Raw genomic sequence first — 19184 nt, forward strand, 5'->3', positions numbered from 1 at the left:
TTATAGCCACTTGTATTAATCTAATATGTATGAAAGAATATTTTCTGTTTTTTATGATGTTTAATAGCTTCTTTTGTTAATAATTGTAATGATTCATAATTATTATTTCAACTAATGGTTTTTTCTACTGTTTTAATAGTATAATTAATAAGAAATGATAATTTAGAAGAAAAAGTTGATTGTTTGTATATTTAATTTTTTGGAATATTAGGAATTGTCCAATGTTGTAAATTTTTTTCTATATCTATTATACTGTAATTTTCTTGGTTAATAATATCAGATTCTATGGGAATACTAGTAGTAGAGTTATCGGATTTGAATAAAGAATTCATTGAGATGGATTTTTAAGGCAAAAATTTCCTATATTCAGAGAGAAATAATTGTAAATTAAGAACTTGAGGGAGCACCACCGGAACCATCCTTAAATATTAATTACTAAGATACATTATATATTTATACTAAATTAATATAACTAACAAATATTAATATATAGTTATACTAATCACTATAACTAAATCACTATAACTATATATAATATTAATATAACTATTAGTATAGTATATGGTATTAATAATAATTTAGTATCAATATATTATTATAATCCATAATGTATAACATATAGTATTTTATATATATATAGTCTATAATGTATAACATATAGTATGCCTATCACTATATCACTATAATATATTTAGTTATATACTATATATATTAGTAACACTATAATAGTATAATATATAACATTAGTATTTACTAATAAGAGTTATAGTACATATAATATATATTATATATAATATATAGTGTATTACATCAAAACATCCGATTTCATTACACCCAGCACCAACTAACTGAAATGGCGTCGTTTATTTTTAGATGAATAATCGACGCCGTTTCACCCGATTTGGCCATTTAACTCTCAGGCTTCAGCAGTCAGCCCCTTACCCACTCTCACGCAGCCGCAGCCCTCCCCTCTCTCACGGACTCACGCACGGAGCCCCTCTCTCACGCACGGACTGGTTACACCCGTAACGACTCCTCTTCCACTCGGCGGCAACCGTTGAGTTATCAACTTGTGTTCTTTTTGTTTTGTTTTTCTAAATTCAAATTACTATTTAACTGAAATTTGGGTGCTATTATGCTGAAACTCATCTTATACATATGTATACGTATGCCTTCAATCTGGTTTGGTTCCATGTTAGTTTGTCATGTACCATCAACTTCCGCAACCATGTAAAAAGATAAAATTTATTGATTATATAACACTCACAAGGAATTTGGTTTGGAAGCTTGCCATTTTGTAGAAAAATGGGATGGATCTTTCACGCTTATAAAAAAAATTACTCACCATTTTAAATGCTTTGTTTCTTTCATTTCTACACTTAATAAGTTTATTGTATTGACCTTAACTAGTTAATGTTGTTACTTGAACAGTCATTTTCTGGTTGTAGTTTCTGGTTGAATTTGAAACTTGGTTTTATTAACTACTTCTGCTTGTCTTGCAGAATTTGATTGCTCCTATTCTCCTTTCGACTTTCCTGAGTTATCGGATAAAACAACAGAGCCACGTTGCTATTGCTTCCCAGTTACTCTCATAGACAGAGCTTGGCACTATGCAAAATTCCTTTGCATAGTTATTTGAAAGCCTTAAAGAATTCTTTTACCTCATTGTCTTTTCTGTAGTAAGATATCATAAACTAAATGTCACTTATATGCTCCCCATCTTCCATAGCTCCCTCCTCTTCTAACAAAGCAAAGATTTATTCTTTGAAATCCAGGGGAAGGCCTTCTATATATCCATGCTTTCCCCTTGTTCATCACAAAGTTTTTTGGGGCATCACTGAAGATAAATCTACAGTTTTCAGAAGCAAACCCCATGGTACTTCATTGTCCACTGCAAGAGATTGCATACAAATTAATAATCAATCCACTGAAAGAACAAATCTATCTTTTGATTGGAGAGATCAAGGACAAGAAGAAATTGAAGATACTGGGTCAACATGGGAAGGGGCAGTTATTTACAAGCGCAACCCTTCAGTTTCACATGTAGAGTACTGCACAACCTTAGAGAGGCTTGGGCTAGGAGAGAACTCAACTGAGATCTCCAAATCCAGTGCTTCAGTGATGGGTTTACGGGTCACAAGAGCTGTTAAGGATTATCCATTTGGAACACCTGTTCAGATTTCAATCGACGTAATAAGGAAGAAGCAAAAGTTGAGGCTTGATGGGATCATCAGAACAGTCCTCGCGCTTTCTTGCAATAGGTATTCTAATTTATTAATTGCATTCAATTGCTTACCTCTGTGGTGCTTTCCTGCATGTGTGCAAATCAACTTTGAGATCTTTTGAATTCGTGTTCTCTATAATGCACTCTCATCAAATGTTATTGTTATTTAGCTCTATATGCTTTTAATAATCATTTTCTGAAAAATCATCTTTTCACTCTCTAAGCCTCATGGTTATTTTATCCTATTTATGTGTAACATACCTGAAAATTTAGGTGTTTGGATGGAAAGAAGTAAAACAAAGTGAAAGAAAGTGAAAGAACATTGAGGGTGTTGATATATGGGTTATATGCTTATGGATTTTCTTCTTCTTTTCCTATTTCTGGTGCTTCTCGACGGGAATAAACGTTAATCTTGTTTTTCCTTTCAATGTTCTTTCTATTTTTTCTTCAGTATTAATCTTTTTCCTTGGTTTTTGTGAAGTGAGTCTGGAGGTGGTATCGATGGAGTGTAGTTTTTGGGTTGAAGCTAAACAGTTTGTGTTTAGAAGGAAGGGGGGTAATCTCTATTGCATTATCGAAAAGTGTAGGAAATTCATTAAGGTCCTTTACCTTAGTGGAGATGTGGTGGCTTGGATGGCTAAGGTGGTTGAGGATTGTCTGAGTTTTTCGGGTAATAGAGCTTTTTATCAAACCAGAAGGGAGGGTGATAGAGTATTCTTAATCCAACTTTCCCAAAATTCTTATGGAAGGTTTGTTAAGTTAATTGAGCTGGGTGAGGGTAAGGGGAAAGGAATTATTGTAATACTTGAAGGGAGAAATGTAAGTGGTTGGATTGGTTTTGTAAAGAAGTCGTGTGAGATTGTTGGTTCAAGATCCTCTATTTCTGCTCAAGCTAATAGAGGTCTTATTGGAGCCGTGAGGGAGAAGAGTTCCAGAGAAGGCCCTTACTTGGTTGCTGCTAAGAAAGTCACAGTTGTTGATCCTGGTCTTAAAATCAATAATAGGAGTGATTTGGTAGTGTCGACAGAAAGGTCCAAGAAGGATGGCTTGAAGGAGATGAACAGTCGCAGGTCCTCTAAAGAGGATGGTGACGGTTGTTGTTCTAAGATGTAGAAAAAGGTGGGGGAAGTTGAGGGGTCTCTCTGGCACATACGGGCTGAATTAATGGGATGGAAATATAAGATAGGCTCTTTGTTACTTTTAGTTGATGAGGGTCTGGGCCTTTTAATGGGTTGGGGTTGTGTGCCCAGTATAGATGTTATTTCTGCTGATGGAAAGGAAGGGGGGGGGGGGGGGTGGGCCTAAGTCTCTTAACATTAACGTTAAAATAGATGGGCCAAAGAGAGGCCCAATCCAGAAGAATGGAGAGGTAGCGCCAAAGAGAGGCCCAATCCAAAAGGCAATGGAGCTCAACCACCATCATAGACAAGGTTGCTGGCTAGGAGGGAACCATCGGAGACAATTTAGGCGATGAGATCTGCGGCCGTGAATAGTGCAGAGGGGTTGCTTCTCGCAGCAAATATGTTGAAGGCTCAGCCTAGGAAGGAGATGGCTTCAATCCAACCAATATTTTCACAGAAGAGGTCAGGGGGGGTCTTCCCGCGGTATTCCGTCGATGTGTATGCTCTCGAATGATGGGATGGTGGATGGTGTTTCATCGGGGAAGCATATGGGTTCGAGTTTTGATTTGGTTGTGGAGTCTGAGGAACCTTTGATGTCTCGTGAGGTTAGAGATGGGGATAATGATGTAGCTGAGAGAGGTGAATGTTTAAGGGGGAGCGAAAAATCAGTGGAAGGGGTTCCTTGCACTATTTTCAGCAATCCTGATTTACAGATGGTGTTGGGGGGAGGAGAAGACTTTGTTCCTTGTGAGTTTGGAGAGTTATTAGACTCTGATGAGGATCTAAACCCCGTTCCTTTGAGTTATTTTAACCTAGGAGTGGAGTGGCCTTGTAACTCTTTTGATTGGGTTATGAGGAAGGTAGAAGAGATTAGAGACTGACTTATCAAAAAAAGAAGAGATTAGAGATTGTGTTGGGATCTCTTGTGAACATTATGAAGAACAGTTTAGAGCTCTCCTGGTTGCTATAAAAGCGGGTCAACCTGCTTTGGCCAAATCTGCAGCTAAAAAGGAGAGGGAACTTAAAAGGCTAGAGTGCTCTATTAACTACAATTCTAGGGATGGGAGTGCTTGGAGAGATAAAGGCAAGGAAAGGGCTGTTAATGGTTTTTCATGAAGCCAAAGATCATTTCTTGGAATGTTCGGGGTTTAAATAATTATAGGAAGCATTTAAGGGTGAAAAATATGATGCATCAATGGAAGGCGGATATTATTTGCCTTCAAGAGACCAAAATGAAATTTGTGAATCAAGCCATCATTCAGAGTTTGTGGAATTGTTGTAGTGTGGGTTGGGTAGAGTTGGTCTCTAATGGGGCCTCGGGTGGAATCTTAATATTGTGGAATAGGAGGGTGGTGGAGTTGTTGGATCACTTTGTGGGAGTTCCTGGTGGTGTGTCATTTTAAGATCCTTGAGGATGGGTTTGAGTGGGCGTTTGCTGGGGTATATGGTCCTCATGTGGATAGTAGAAGGAATCTTTTATGGGATGAAATGGCGGGTGTTTGTAGTTGGTGGAATTTACCTTGGTGTTTTGGAGGGGATTTTAATCTTACTTGGTTTCCTAGTGTGAGGTCGGGGGATTCAGTTTTATGAAATGCTATGTCTACTTTTTCAGATTTAATCTTTGATTTAAATCTGATTGATTTACCTTTGGTGGGAGGAGATTATTCTTGGTCTAATGGTAGATCTTCTTCTAGGTTGGATAGGTTTCTGGTCTCACCTTCTTGGGAGGCTCATTTTCTGGTTTGATGCAGAAATTACTGCCGAGACTGTGTTCCGATCATTATCCCATTATGTTGGATTGTGGAGGTATATTGAGTGGGAGAAGATACTTTAAATTTGAGAACATGTGGCTAAAGGTTGAAGGTTTTGTGGACAAGGAGAGAAGTTGGTGGAATTCCTATAATTTTTCTGGCACTCCTAGCTTTGTTTTGGCTGGAAAATTGAAATCTCTTAAAGAAAGACTTAAAGAGGTGGAACAAAGAGGAGTTGGGGTTGTTGGAAATCAAGAGGAAGTGGTTTACGGTGGAGTTGAGAGATTTGGAAGAGAAGGAGGTGCAAGGGGTGTTTTCAGAAGAGGATAGAACCAGAAAAAGTAGAGGTGGCTTTAGAATTGGAAAATATAGCATTAATGGAAGAGATTTCGTGGAGGCAAAAATCGAGGGTGCTGTGGCTCAAGGAAGGTGATATGTGTACCAAATTTTTTCATCAAATGGCGAACTCCCATAGAAGAAATAATGCGATTGAGGTTCTACAAGATGGGGATAGGATGATTACAGATCAAGAAGATATAAAGGCTCACATTGTGAATTATTATGAGCAGCTGTTTTCAAAAATTTTTTCTTGGAGACCAAAACTGGACAGCCTTGGTTTTAACTCTATAGAGCAGGTTGATGCTGATTGGTTGGAGAGAGAGTTTGAAGAAGAAGTCCTTGATGTGGTAAAAGGTATGGACAAGGATAAGGCTCCGGGTCCAGATGGGTTCTCTTTGGCCTTTTTTCAAGCTTGCTGGGATGTTGTTAGAGATGATATCTTGAAGGTGTTTGCTGAGTTTCATTCGTATATGAGGTTTGAGAAGAGTTTTAATGCGACTTTCATTGCTCTTATTCCGAAAAAGGCAGGAGCTGTGGAGATGAGAGATTTTAGGCCTATTAGTTTGGTCAGTGGTGTTTATAAAATCATCTCTAAGGTTCTGGCCAATCGTTTGAGTAGGGTAATAGAGAGGATAATTTTACATTCACAAAACGCTTTTGTGAGAGGAAGACAGATTTTAGATTCTGTTTTGATTGCAAATGAATGCTTGGAGAGTAGACTTAAGATGGAGAAAGCTGGTATTCTTATTAAATTGGACATGGAAAGAGCATACGACCATGTAAGCTTGGATTTTCTTGAATATCAGTTGAGGAGATATGGCTTTGGAGTTAAATGGTGCTCGTGGATAAAACATTGTGCGTCGACTTCTAAATTCTCTATTTTGTTGAATGGAGAACAGGTTGGTTTCTTTAGTAGCTCTCGTGGTTTGGGGCAAGGCGATCCCATTTCCCCCTTCCTTTTTGTTATGATTATGGACGTCATGAGTAGAATGATTGAGGACGCAGTGGAAGACAATTTTCTGTCCAGTTTCGTGGTGGGTAATGAGACTTGGAATAGTTTAAAAATCTCTCATTTATAATTTGCTGATGATACCTTGATTTTTAGTGAGTCCGATCCTGAAAATTTACGTGCTTTAAGAGCACTTCTGCTGTGTTTTGAAGCTGTTTCGGGATTAAGAGTGAACTTATCGAAGTCTGAAATTGTTCCTGTGGGTGATGTTCAGAATATTTCAGTTTTGGCAAACATTCTGGGGTGCAGAATTTCTTCACTCCCTTTGAGGTATCTTGGGCTTCCTTTGGGGGCCTCTTTTAAATCTGTTAATATATGGGATGGGGTGATTGAAAAAATAGAAAGGAGGTTAGCTGGTTGGAAAATGATCTCCTTGTCTAAGGGGGGAAGATTAACTCTTATAAAAAGTACTTTGTCTAACCTCCCCACCTATTTCCTCTCTCTTTTTCCTCTACCGGCTAGGGTTGAAAAGAGAATTGGGAGTTTATTTCGGAACTTCTTATGGGGAGGTAAAGGTGAGGAAAACAAGTTTCATTTGATTAGTTGGGAGAAGGTTTGTCAACCAATGGATTGTGGTGGTTTGGGGATTAAAGATTTAAGGGGTTTTAATAGAGCTTTACTTGGGAAATAGATTTGGAGATATCAATTAGAAAGCAAAGCTCTTTGGAAAAATGTTTTTGATGTGAAATATGGAAGTTTGTGGGGAGGTTGGTGTTCTAAAGAATCTAGTGGAGTATACAGGGTGAGCTTGTGGAAATTTATTAGAAAAGGATGGGATTCCTATTCAAATAATATCAGATTGAAGGTGGGAGATGGGAACAGGATACTCTTTTGGCATGGTTTGTGGTGCGGGGATACTGCTCTTTAGCTGGAATTTCCTGCTCTTTTCAGAATAGCAAGGGATCAAAATGCAGCTGTTGGTAATTCTTACTGTAGCAGTAATAATAATATTGAATGGAATGTTATTTTTGTAAGGGATGTTAATGATTGGGAAGTGGATGAAGTTAAGGCTTTGCTGGTTAGACTTTACAGTTCAAAGCTGTTGCTAGGAAGAGAGGATAGCATGCTGTGGACTCCTGCTGGAAATTCTAAGTTTTCAGTTTCATCTTATTACAGAAGTTTGTCAAGCCACAGTAGCTGTGTTTGTCCTTGGAAATATATTTGGAAAGTGAAAGTTCCTTCCAAGGTTGCTTTTTTCTGTTGGGTGGCATCTTTGGGCAAAGTGTTGACAGCTGATAATCTTAGAAGGAGATGAATGTTTATTGCTGATTGGTGTGTTGTGTGCAAAAGGGATGGGAAATCAGTTAATCATCTATTTCTTCACTGTGGAGTGGCAAGATTATTGTGGAATGAGGCATTGAACTGGACAGGTTTACACTGGGTAATGCCCAAAGAAGTGGTGGATTTATTGGCAGGGTGGAAGGGTTTGAAGGGCTGTAAGAAGGCGGTGAGTGTTTGGAAAATGATTCTTCCTTGTCTTATGTGGTGCATATGGCTCGAAAGAAATGAGAGATGCTTCGAAGACAAAGAATGCTCTTTGGGAGATCTTAGGGATTTTTTCTGGAGTACTTTGGGTTTTTGGGCCAAAACTTTTGTAATGGAAGATTACTTTCTGAATCTGTTTAGTTTTTTGGTTTTAGTTTTCTTTTTGTTTCTGGAAGTTGTAGGTATTTCCTTTGTATACGTCCTGGGTACTTTGGGCTTATGCCTATTTCTTTGGAATAAAACTTTTATTACACATAAAAAAAAAAAAAAAACTGAGGGTGTTCGTACCTGTAAGAAAAGAGATATAATAATGGAAATTCACATTCAAAACTAGAAAACCCTAATTACGTGTCTTCTTACACCATTTATACCTGAGATGGGCCTAACAAACTCACAACAGAATTACTATATCCGTGGCCTTTTAAACTAATTCAAATGTAGCCCAGCTAACTACTAGCACATTTATACAATAATGAGCCCTTCGCTTGGTGTGTGACAATGCCCTACCCTTTAACTGACGTCCATAAGGTCATGAAAAGGAAACGAAACCTCAAAGATATTTCAATCAAGAACCACAGTAAATGTCTCAAAGATGAACCCATGTAGGATTTCCACTTCAATGGGGCTAAAGCAGGAATCTTGAGTAACTCAAAGGTATACATTGAACTTTCAAACAATGACAGCATGGAACTGAACGATGCAAGTTGTTCATTTGAAGCAATGGCCACAGCAGCACGCTTGAATTGGGTAAACATGTTCTTGCATTCAGAAAGATCTCCATTGTTCACAATGAATGATTAAAAAATAATGGCCATACCAATGGCCAGAAAGTGAGAAGCTGCATTGAGGGTTGCCAACAAACCAAAAGCCAAGGTAACAAGTATATTACCAATCAATCCCAAGACAATGACAACCAGCCCATTGCCTAGAAATATTGCCTTTGAGAAAGTAATTGACAAGCATTGTTGTGCAAGTGCCTGCTTCTTGTGTTCTGCAATTGGCCATGACTCAAAAGCTGAAAACAGAAGCGAATGGCAATACCTCCCAAAATGTTTTCCAAACATAGAAAACTTGTAATGGAAATAATGCTTGGTATTGCAACTTTGTATATACCTTATGCACCATGTAAAAGCTTGGGAAACTTGTATAGTTACGGGTACCATTATAGACAATAGATTCCAAAATTCACAATCTTCCTTTCCACACGAATCTATCTTCTGCAATAATCAACTCCATTAAGACACTCCGCCTTATCAAACTTGAGTAGTGCTTGCTGTAATTTAGATATACCTTGGAATGAATCTAATGAAAGAAAGAGTATCAAAAAATACGTTCTCAAAAGGTTGGAGGGAGTGAGTTATAAACTTCTTTTCCCATAACCCACCTCCTCCTGTAATAGCATAGGATATAATCCCATTTAAATCTTCAATAAGTGGAATTTCAAAATCAGTTTCTTGACAACCACTTTTACATAATGAGCTATGTTTGGACCACTTTCAAATGATTGAAATGAACAGCCTTTTACACAACACCTTCTGATGCTGTCTACATCATGTTTAAAGCCTTGGATGTCAATTAATATTGCCCGGTAAGGCTGAAATAGAATTTCCCCCAGGTAACCATTAGATTTCATACCATTTTCTGGAGCAAATTCAAATATTTCCACAGCTAACTTTTCCAAATTAGAAGCCATGTATGCAATAGTTATTTTCTCATCATTCCTCTTCCCAAGAACAAACTCCTCTAAAACATTCCTAAGAAATTCTTGAAATTCAATGAGCAATTGTCCAATTGGCTTGAAAAGCCTAACTATGGGTCCAATTACTAATGGTTTCCCACGTGGAGGGTACTTGACACCCAAAGAAAGCATGGCCAAACTCATCGTTCCTGCATAATTCTCTGCAAGAGACTTGGAACACTCAAAATTCTTAGAAAATCTTGAGCGTACCTTATCAGAACCACTCAAACAATTACTTTCCCTAACAAAACCCAAAAATCTTTGTACTCCAAGAGGCGTTATCTTGTGCCAGCACATTACCAAACAATTTACATGCAATGCCTAAGAAGCCAAACCCACAACTCACAAGGACAGAAGGCAGAGCCACAAAAGTATCCCACTCAAAACCACTATAACATTTGGAAAAGCTAGAAGATTTGTAATGTCCTTGATTCAAGAGAAAATCGTGTTTACTTTTTCTACGAGACTAAGAAAATTGACCGACGTTGGCAACTATACCTTCTCTTTAGTTCTACATTCTCACTAGTGTTGTCATAATGATGACGAGGGACCCGCTGTTTCACCGACTTTAAAGCCTCAATAAATTGGTTCTTTAGGACATTATATTCAACACATGCACCAATTCAGAATACAAGTTCAGATCTCCATAAGTTGAGCCGAATCAACCCATACAAAGCTTCACCCTCAAAGGTCACTTCTTCTTCCACCATCGATTCTGTCAAATTGGATTCAATACCTCCTTTGTGAGGATTTCCTTTCATAATATAGGCACTGCCGTGCATGTTACAAGGCTATAATCAATCCATTTACAGCAACAAAATCTTGTCTAAGGAAACTAGAACTTAATACAGAGTCTATCTAAGTAAGGAAACTAGGACTAATGACAAAACTGTACAGCTATAAATACATTCCATATAACTACACCTAAAGAAGAGAAGTCATATCCTGCTGACATCCCCCCTGAAATTGATGCTGGTCGGTCAAGAAGCATCAATTTGCCTACAAGAAACTGATGACGTTGTAGTGTCATAGCCTTTGTAAACACATCAGCTATCTGGAGGTCAGTGGAAATATGAGGGAGAGAAATAATATGAGAATCCAAGACTTCCCAAATGGAATGACAGCCCACCAAAATGTGTTTTGTACATTCATGAAAAAGGGGATTGGTAGCAATCTGAATGGCACCAGTGTCGTCAGCATGGAGAGGAGTAGGATCCGACTGAGTACAACCAAACTTAGCGAGGAGCCCACGAAGCCAGAGAATCTCAGAGCAAGCAGCTGACATCGCACGATATTCGGATTCAGTGGAAGATTTAGAGACACAATCCTGTTTCTTACTCTTCCAAGAGATCAAAGAGTCACCAAGAAACGTGCACCAACCAGTGATAGATCGTCACGTATCAGGACATCCGGCCCAATCAGTATCACTGTAAGCAACAAGGCGGAGAGGAGTCCCATCGGGGAAGAACAAACCACGGCTATGGGACCCTCAAAGATATCTAATAATGCGACGAACAACAGTTAAATGTAGATGATGTGGAGCCTGCATGAACTGACTAACCTGCTGGACAACAAATGAAATATCAGGTCGAGTAATAGTCAAATAAGTTAGGCTACCCACTAACTGTCGAAACACAGTAGGGTCAGAAAGGAGATCACCCTGCTCACAACGATACTTCGTGTTTACTTCCAGAGGAGTATCCACAGAAGAAGTATCCTGAAGGCCAGCCAAAGTAATCAAATCCTAAGTGTATTTATGTTGATTAAGAAAAATTTAAGAAAAATGCCAAATGGATCAGTATGAACTTCCAACCCCAAGAAGTACATAAGAGGACCAAGATCCTTCATATGAAACGAGGCCTGAAGATGCTGCTGCAGTCGAGTAATCAAAGTGGAATCCGTCCTAGTAATAACAATATCATCAACATAAACTAGAAAAAGAACACAGTGGATGTCTCGTAGAGAAACAGAGAGGAGTCATATTGACTCTGCTTAAAGGAAAACTAGAGCAAGGTGGATTTGAATTTATCAAACCATGCTCGGGGAGCTTGTTTCAGCCCATATAACGAACGTTTCAACTTACAGACATCCAAGGATGAAGAAGATGGCAAACTAGGTGGAGTGGTCATGTAGATCTCTTTTTTTTTTTTTTGATAGAGTGTAGATCTCTTCTTTGAGGTCACCGTGAAGAAAGACATTTTTTACATCCATTTGATGAAGGGGCCAACCTCGGGAGGCAGCAACAGAAAGGACAGTCCGCACCGTTGTCATCTTGGCAACCGGAGCAAAAGTCTTCTCATAATCCACCTTATACTCTTGTCTATTGCCAAGTGCAACCAACCGTGTCTTATACCGATCCAGAGTCCCATCAGAACGTAGCTTAATCGAGTAAACCCACTTGCAACCAATGGCTTTAATTGTAGCAGGACAAGGAACAACATCCCATGTGTGGTTGTCCTGAAGAGCCCGAAGTTCTTCAACCATCGCCTTATGCCAACATTCATGTTTAACAGCCTCAGAATAACTTGACGGAATGGGAATGGAAGACAAAGTAGCATGTAGAGAGGTATGTGAAAAACCATACCGATCAGGAGGACGAGTTACTCTAGCTGAACGTCGAGGAACTGTGTGGGAGTCCAGATCACCCGTAGAAGAGACAGTTTGAGCAGGGTTAGATGGCAAATCAGGCTCAGGAAGGGGCAAAGTTGGTCATCGTCTTTCATATATAAGTCCAGGTTTGAATCAGTTAGGGGAAGGAGTCAAGTCATCAAAATGCGGCAAAACATGCATCTCAGGCAGGTAAAGACTCAACATGAGTAGAAAAGAACGACTGATTTTCAAAGAAAACAACATGACGGGAAATACGAAATCGGTTAGAGCATGGATCATAGCAGACATAGCCTTTGTGTGACACACTATAACCCATAAAAGCGCACTTAACAGATTGAGCAGATAATTTATGACGTTCATGGGATGGCAAATGAACAAAACAAGCACAACCAAAAGTATGCATATCAAGATAACGAGAATGCTGATGATAAAGACGGAAGTAAGAAGTATCAAAATTCAAGACACTGGAAGGCAATCTATTAATTAAATAAACTGATGTAGACAAGGCTTCAACCCAGAAAATTTAGGTGGAACAAAGGATTGAAGCAATAACGTATGAACAACATCCAACAAATGTCTATTTTTACGTTCAACAACATCATTTTACTGAGGTGTATAAGGACAAGAGCGCTAAGAAACAATGCCTTTTTGTTGGTGAAAATCATGAAACTCACGAGACATATATTCGCCACCTGAATCAGACCTTAAAGTTTTGATCCCTAAAGAAAATTGAGTCTCAACATAGGCAATGAATTGTTGAAAGACAGAGAAAACCTCAGATTTAGAACGTAGAAATAAATCCAGGTATACTTGGTATAATCATCAATAATAGTAACAAAATATTTATAATTCACACGTGAAATAACAGGAAAAATTCCCCACACATCACTATGAATCAAATCAAAACACCGTTCAACATGACTACCATGAGAGGGAAATGAAAGGGACTTGCTTTTACCTAATTTGCATGTGGAACAATCAAAAGAAAGATGAGATGAAAATTGGTCTTTATTGCCCAACAAATCAGAGTTTACTAAATGAGATAAAACAACAGAGTTAGGATGACCCAACCGTTTGTGCCATACTTCACCCTTATTGTTTACAGTGTTACAAGCGAAAGAAATAACAACATGAATAGAAAAATGCAAAGGAAACAATCGTCCAACTTTAGGCCCCTTAGCGAGTATCTTCCCCGACACCTGATTCTGCACAAGACAACCATCACGAGAAAAACGAATATCACAGTTGTTATCAACCAACTGGCCTATTGATATGAGACTGGTGGAAAGCTCAGAAGATACAAAAACATCTCTAACTGTGGAATTTTTTTATTTATTTTTTGATAAGTATCTCTAACTGTGGAATTAACATCACCAATAGCATGAATAGGTAATTGACTACCATTAGCAATCTGAATATGCGACGATCCATTATAATTCGGAACATTGCTAAGAGTATCGGAAGAACTAGTCATGTGATTAGACGCACCAAAATCAACAAGCCAAGATAAGGATGATGGTGAACCGTTACCTTGCAGCCCTAAGGCTGAAAATGCTAAAATAATCATCTGTTGGACCATCTCAAGAGTAAGAGCAGAGGAATCACCAACAATAGCAGAATTAGCGGAAGTAGAGGGACCCATAGTGGCCTGATAAGCATTAGCCTGACGATTCTGGGGACGAATAGGACATTCTTGATAATATGGCTGAATTCTTACAGTAGTTGCAAGATTTTCTCGCGCAGTGGGCAGCAATATGTCCGTAGTCCTTGTAGCTGAAACATTGAACTTTCCGCATGTCACGTCCCTTGCCTTTCCTGTGAGCCGCATAAGCCACAACATTTGGTATCATTTTGTTGTGCTGGTAAGTTGCCTGGGTGGCAAGACGCTGCTCCTCACAAAGTAACTCCCCAAAACAAACATTCAAAGAAGGCGATGGATCACGGTTCATCAAATTGGAACGAGTGGCCTCAAATTCAGGTTGTAACTTCATTAAAAACTGATCCCGCTTGCTTTGTTCATGAACTTCCTGCACAATAGAGAGATTCTTCTAGTACCTTGGCATAAATCATGTCAGTAAATTCTCCCCGGAGATTATTAAACCCAGAAAAATAATCTTGAATTGAGAGATCGCCCTGAGTGTAACTGCTAACTGGCGATCTCGTACTCCAACTGCAAAACGCCGGGCAGTATTGTCTGGATTATACACTTTCCTTAAGTACTCCCACATAGATTTAGCAGTCTTATATGGCCTCAGATTAAGAAGAATAAGAGGATCAACAGATCCTAGAATCCATGTCATCACCCTAGCATCTTTGATCTTTCACTGAGCCAACTTAGGAATCTCAGTAGGAGCGGGATCACTCCCATCTACATGACCCCATAACTCTTTTCCCATAACAAATAAACGAAATTGAAATTCTCAGGCAGAGTAGTTCTTACTCGTGAATTTCACTGCAAATGAATCGGAAGACATGATGCCCGTAAAAGAAAAAAAAACACAAGTCCAGGCAAAAAAATACTTGCCCAATCCCCACAAACTATGCCGACAGAATCCTAGCACCTGCACACCAAGCCCAAATTCCACATAAAGTGCCAACAGAACCACACCCAGACAAGACAAGACTACCAACAGCCAAAAAACGACTTAACAGAAATTGCCAACAGCCCACAAACAAGAGTACTGAGATCGTAGTCTGATCTCCAAGAACTATCGCAGCCCAATAATCTCCAAAAGACTCCCAGACAGTGCCAATAGTATCAGAAAACTACCACCCACCAAAGGGAAAAAAATTTTCCTCACTAGAAAGAACCGAAACTATGTGTAAGTGATGGCTTTGAAACTATGTCAAATTGGATTCAATACCTCCTTTGTGAGGATTTCCTTTCATAATATAGGCACTGCTGTGCATGTTACAAGGCTATAATCAAGCCATTTACAGCAACAAAATCTTGTCTAAGGAAACTAGAACTAAATAGTAAATACAGAGTCTGTCTATGTAAGGAAAATAGGACTAATGACAAAACTGTACAGCTATAAATACATTCCATATAATTACACCTAAAGAACGGAAGTCATATCCCACTGACAGATTCTTCCATCTTAATAATTTCTTCATTTGCTGCCTTCTCTTCTGTTTCCTCTTTTTTCTTTAACCAGTGATTTTTCTTTTCCTTCTGCCAAACCCCTAACCTCTGCTTCTCTTCTCTCAGTTTTCTTTTAAATCTACCAAGCCCAAATCTTCATTAACGCTCATCTCAAGAAAGAGATGCCCATCTTCAAGTATGCATGTTTCTGTCAGCTTAACCCTCTGGATTAGTTGGGACTTTGTCCTTGGACACCCGGTGCCAATAAAAATATTGTTTCCGTCAGTGTAACACCCTCTACGAGGGTGATTTCTCTGTGCATCTGTTTTTGTTGCTCTAGTGGATATTTATGTCTTCCATAGGCGTAATTAATATTCAGCTTCACATAGTAAATGGTGTAGGAAGGTTCAACCAAGATCTTTTAGTTTTTTTTTTGTCTGAGAAGCTTGACCATTGAGTGTGGCTAAATGAGTGCGGGAGCGCTCTAGAGACCGGGTTTTGAAAGGAATGCCTGTTTTTGGCGGGAAAGGCCTCACTTGAACCAGGATCAAATGATGTATCCTCACTGGCTTATTCAGAATGAATATTAATATGGATGATGTTTGCAATTGAAACAACCAAAGCCTGAAGACCTCACCATGAGGACCATTTCTCCAGGATCTGTTAGTAATTCATTATGGGTTGCAAGATGATAATTCTGAAAACAGAGTTGAAGTTCAGCATTATTCAATTCAGCCATATTGCTCTAATACCAATTGTAACATACCTGAAACGTGTTTGGATGGAAAGAAAGTCAAAAAAAGTGAAAGAAAGTGGAAGCAAATGAAAAGATTGATCAACTTCAAGGTTGATGGCACCTCCAAGAAAAAAGATACAAGAAATGAAAATTCACATTCAAAACTCAGAATACCCTCATTACAAGTCTTACACCATTTATATCTGAAATGGGCCTAACAAACTGAGCGGAATAGCTAAATCTGTGGGCCTTAAACTAATTTGAATGTAGCCCAACTAACACTCAACCCATTTATACAATAATGAGCTCGTTTGCTAGGTGTGTGACATTATGCTTTCTCTAGAACATACACTGATATGTTTCTTGAATTTCTTAACTCTGTCCTGCTCCAGTAACTCTAATCTCTGGATAACTTAGCTGTCCTAGAAGGTTTTGCTTGGTTAAGAGACTATGAATTATGTACCCTTATAATGGCATGGCATGGCCCTTCATGATTTTCTTGCCTCCAATGTGCCTACCTAGTTAGGGCATCAGAGTTGTGTACTGGCTTTGCCATTCTTTGATCAATATAATTTATTTATTTATCAAAAAAAAAAAAATGTTTTTCCTTATTATGGCAATGTTGTCCTGATATTTCTGTGGTAGTCTCAAAATGCCGAGTGCAGGTTTTTGTCGAATTCTCAACAGAATTCTCTAATGTCAATTTGTTGTCCATTGACATTTTGCTCCTTTGGAGGAGTCTAAAAGATATTTACTTGGGATGTTGTCCATTTCTTTCAACTTTTGGGCTGTAGTCAAAATTAAGGTATAATTTCCCCGACCTAAAAGGGCTGGCTTGGTAGGCTCTTTAGACATAGCAGCGTAAGAAAATTACAAGAAACCCAGATTACTTCAAAATATACCACCACTTAATTAAGTAGTGAAAAGTTCAATATTTTTTTTATTGGCACCGGGTGTCCGGGAAAAGCGTCCCGACTAATCCCGGGGGTGCGGACCCCCGGTGCCAAAAAAAAAATGTCTCGTAAACAATGCAAGAAATTTTCACTTTCCCCTCTCTAGATCACACCACCTAATAAAAGTTGAATTGTCTTGTGTACACTTTCTCTCTCTCTCTCTCCCCTAGCTTTCCTGTCCCCTCACTCTGTTTTTGTTGAGCCTCTTTTGTCTTCTCAATACTCATCCTCCCCACTTTTCATAATTTCTTTTTCCCTTGGACTCTCTTGAAACTGATTCTTCCAATACCAGTCAGACAGTACTTTTCTTCAATCAAGCGCTTGCTTGCGCTTTGCTCCTATGCTCCAGGTGGCATTCGCGCTTAAGTGTGGCTGGCACTTTCAATATCACTGTATCCATGTCGCATTTCCTGAAATCACTTTCATCTTAAATGAACTTTGAGGATGCTATATTACTTTTTGGAGTTGGGGATTAAGTCTTTTTTTAGGAAGATATGTCATAATTGATCTTTACTTTTCTTTTTTCTGTTCTGGTTCATTTTTTTGCAAGGTTAATTTTTGGAAATCTGTAATCTTGTAGATAGCCAAATCAACTGGTTCCTGTTTTGTCATCTATACTACTTGCTCTGATGTCTGACTAATTGTTTAAAGAAAAAACTTTTCTCGTGATTGCCGTACATGTTCGGCCAACAAACCCCTCTTAAAACATGTAATTTTTGAATTTTCTATTGTGGGTTATATCGTGTATGTTCTTTCATGAATCTAGGTATGGGGGACTCTATCTTAAGGTATAAACAAATGCTGTGGGAAACAAATAGACTGATTTGTTTTCATTTGGGTTTAAAATGCACTTGTAGATACCCGGAGAATGAAATCTGTATGCAAGCTTTCCTTGGCTTTGTAGCCCATTCCACCCAATCTATGATGATGCCATTTAATTATCTCTGCTTCCTATGACTGATTCACTGTTAACTTCATGTTGAAGGTGTGGTGAACCTGCTGCCCAGAGTGTATACTCCAACTTCTCGCTTTTACTAACTGAAGAACGCATTGAAGAGCCTGAGATTATCAGCATGGGAGTGCTCTTTGGAGACAAGAAAGTTGGAACTTCTGGGAGTAGTGAGGAAGAAGATGAAGATGATGAAGCATTAATTGATTTGGATGACCGGCTATATTTTCCTCCTGAAGAGAAAGAAATTGACATTTCAAAGCACATAAGAGACATGGTGCATGTGGAGATTACCATTGATGCAGTATGTGATCCTAGGTGCAAAGGTTTGTGTCTGAACTGTGGTACAAATTTAAACACCAGTAGTTGTGAGTGTAAGAAACAGCAAGTGAAGGAAGAGAGTAACGGCCCTCTTGGAAATTTAAGAAAGCAAATGCAGCAAAAATGATAGGAGGTGAGGTGATATGGAGTTCCATTGTAAGTGCTTTTGTGGTTCAGTGTAAGGTCCTCTCCTTTCTAATGATTTCCAAGCTGACGTTTTGGAGAACCTTTATATCCCATGTTTATATGCAAGGTTTGTATAACTTCAGTTGTGTTGAGCACTGGATGTGTGTATATGCATCCATGCATACATATATTTGATAAGTTGGGCATTGGCTATATCAAACAAAATATATAAGCTTTTAGCTATAGCCCAAACCTATCATTAAGCTCTAAACTGTCTGACGCCCTCAGATTTTGCACACTTATCCCAAAACTCTAAATTGTTTTAATCATATTTTTGTGAATACCTATTTGCGAAACTCAAATGCCAAATTTACCGATTCTCAATCCAACTTCATAAGAACTCTTGTATCTTGTTAATTTAATGATCAGGATCAGAACATGCAAATCAGCATTGGTTTCATGAGACTTATCGTGAAGAAAAATTCTACTTATCATTTGCTACACTACACATTAATATGTGATTTGTCATTTTTGCCCTTCTATTTAAACACACATATTGATATGTAAACATGTGTGTTTAAATAGAAGGATCAAGAAATTTTGGTATTTGGGGGAACATGATTGGATGGTTATGTAGAGGCTAGGCTGCTTGATAAATCCTATTGTTAAGAGGAGGATAAAATTAATTGCATGGAAACCACCAGAGAGAGGGAGGGTTAAATTAAATGTGGATGGTA

The 19184-nt window shown here is 38.5% G+C and overlaps 1 protein-coding gene across 3 annotated transcripts; it reads left to right on the plus strand.

Annotated features, from left to right (window-relative positions):
• The first annotated feature begins 885 nt into the window (after positions 1-885).
• LOC109006058 (large ribosomal RNA subunit accumulation protein YCED homolog 1, chloroplastic) lies at positions 886-18773 on the plus strand. Of its 3 annotated transcripts, none has more exons than XM_018985220.2 (3): positions 886-1061; positions 1503-2261; positions 18037-18773. In XM_018985220.2, the coding sequence occupies exons 2-3, from the start codon at positions 1699-1701 to the stop codon at positions 18446-18448; spliced, it is 975 nt and encodes a 324-aa protein (XP_018840765.1). In that variant the 5' UTR covers positions 886-1061; positions 1503-1698; the 3' UTR covers positions 18449-18773. The 3 variants fall into 3 exon arrangements, with proteins under 3 accessions (XP_018840765.1, XP_018840757.1, XP_018840774.1); XM_018985212.2 differs by having other exon boundaries at positions 886-1056; XM_018985229.2 differs by having other exon boundaries at positions 886-1025.
• The last annotated feature ends 411 nt before the right edge of the window (positions 18774-19184 follow it).

The sequence above is a fragment of the Juglans regia genome, chromosome 13, assembly GCF_001411555.2.
Source record: "Juglans regia cultivar Chandler chromosome 13, Walnut 2.0, whole genome shotgun sequence".
In the NCBI taxonomy this organism is placed as follows: Eukaryota; Viridiplantae; Streptophyta; class Magnoliopsida; order Fagales; family Juglandaceae; genus Juglans; species Juglans regia.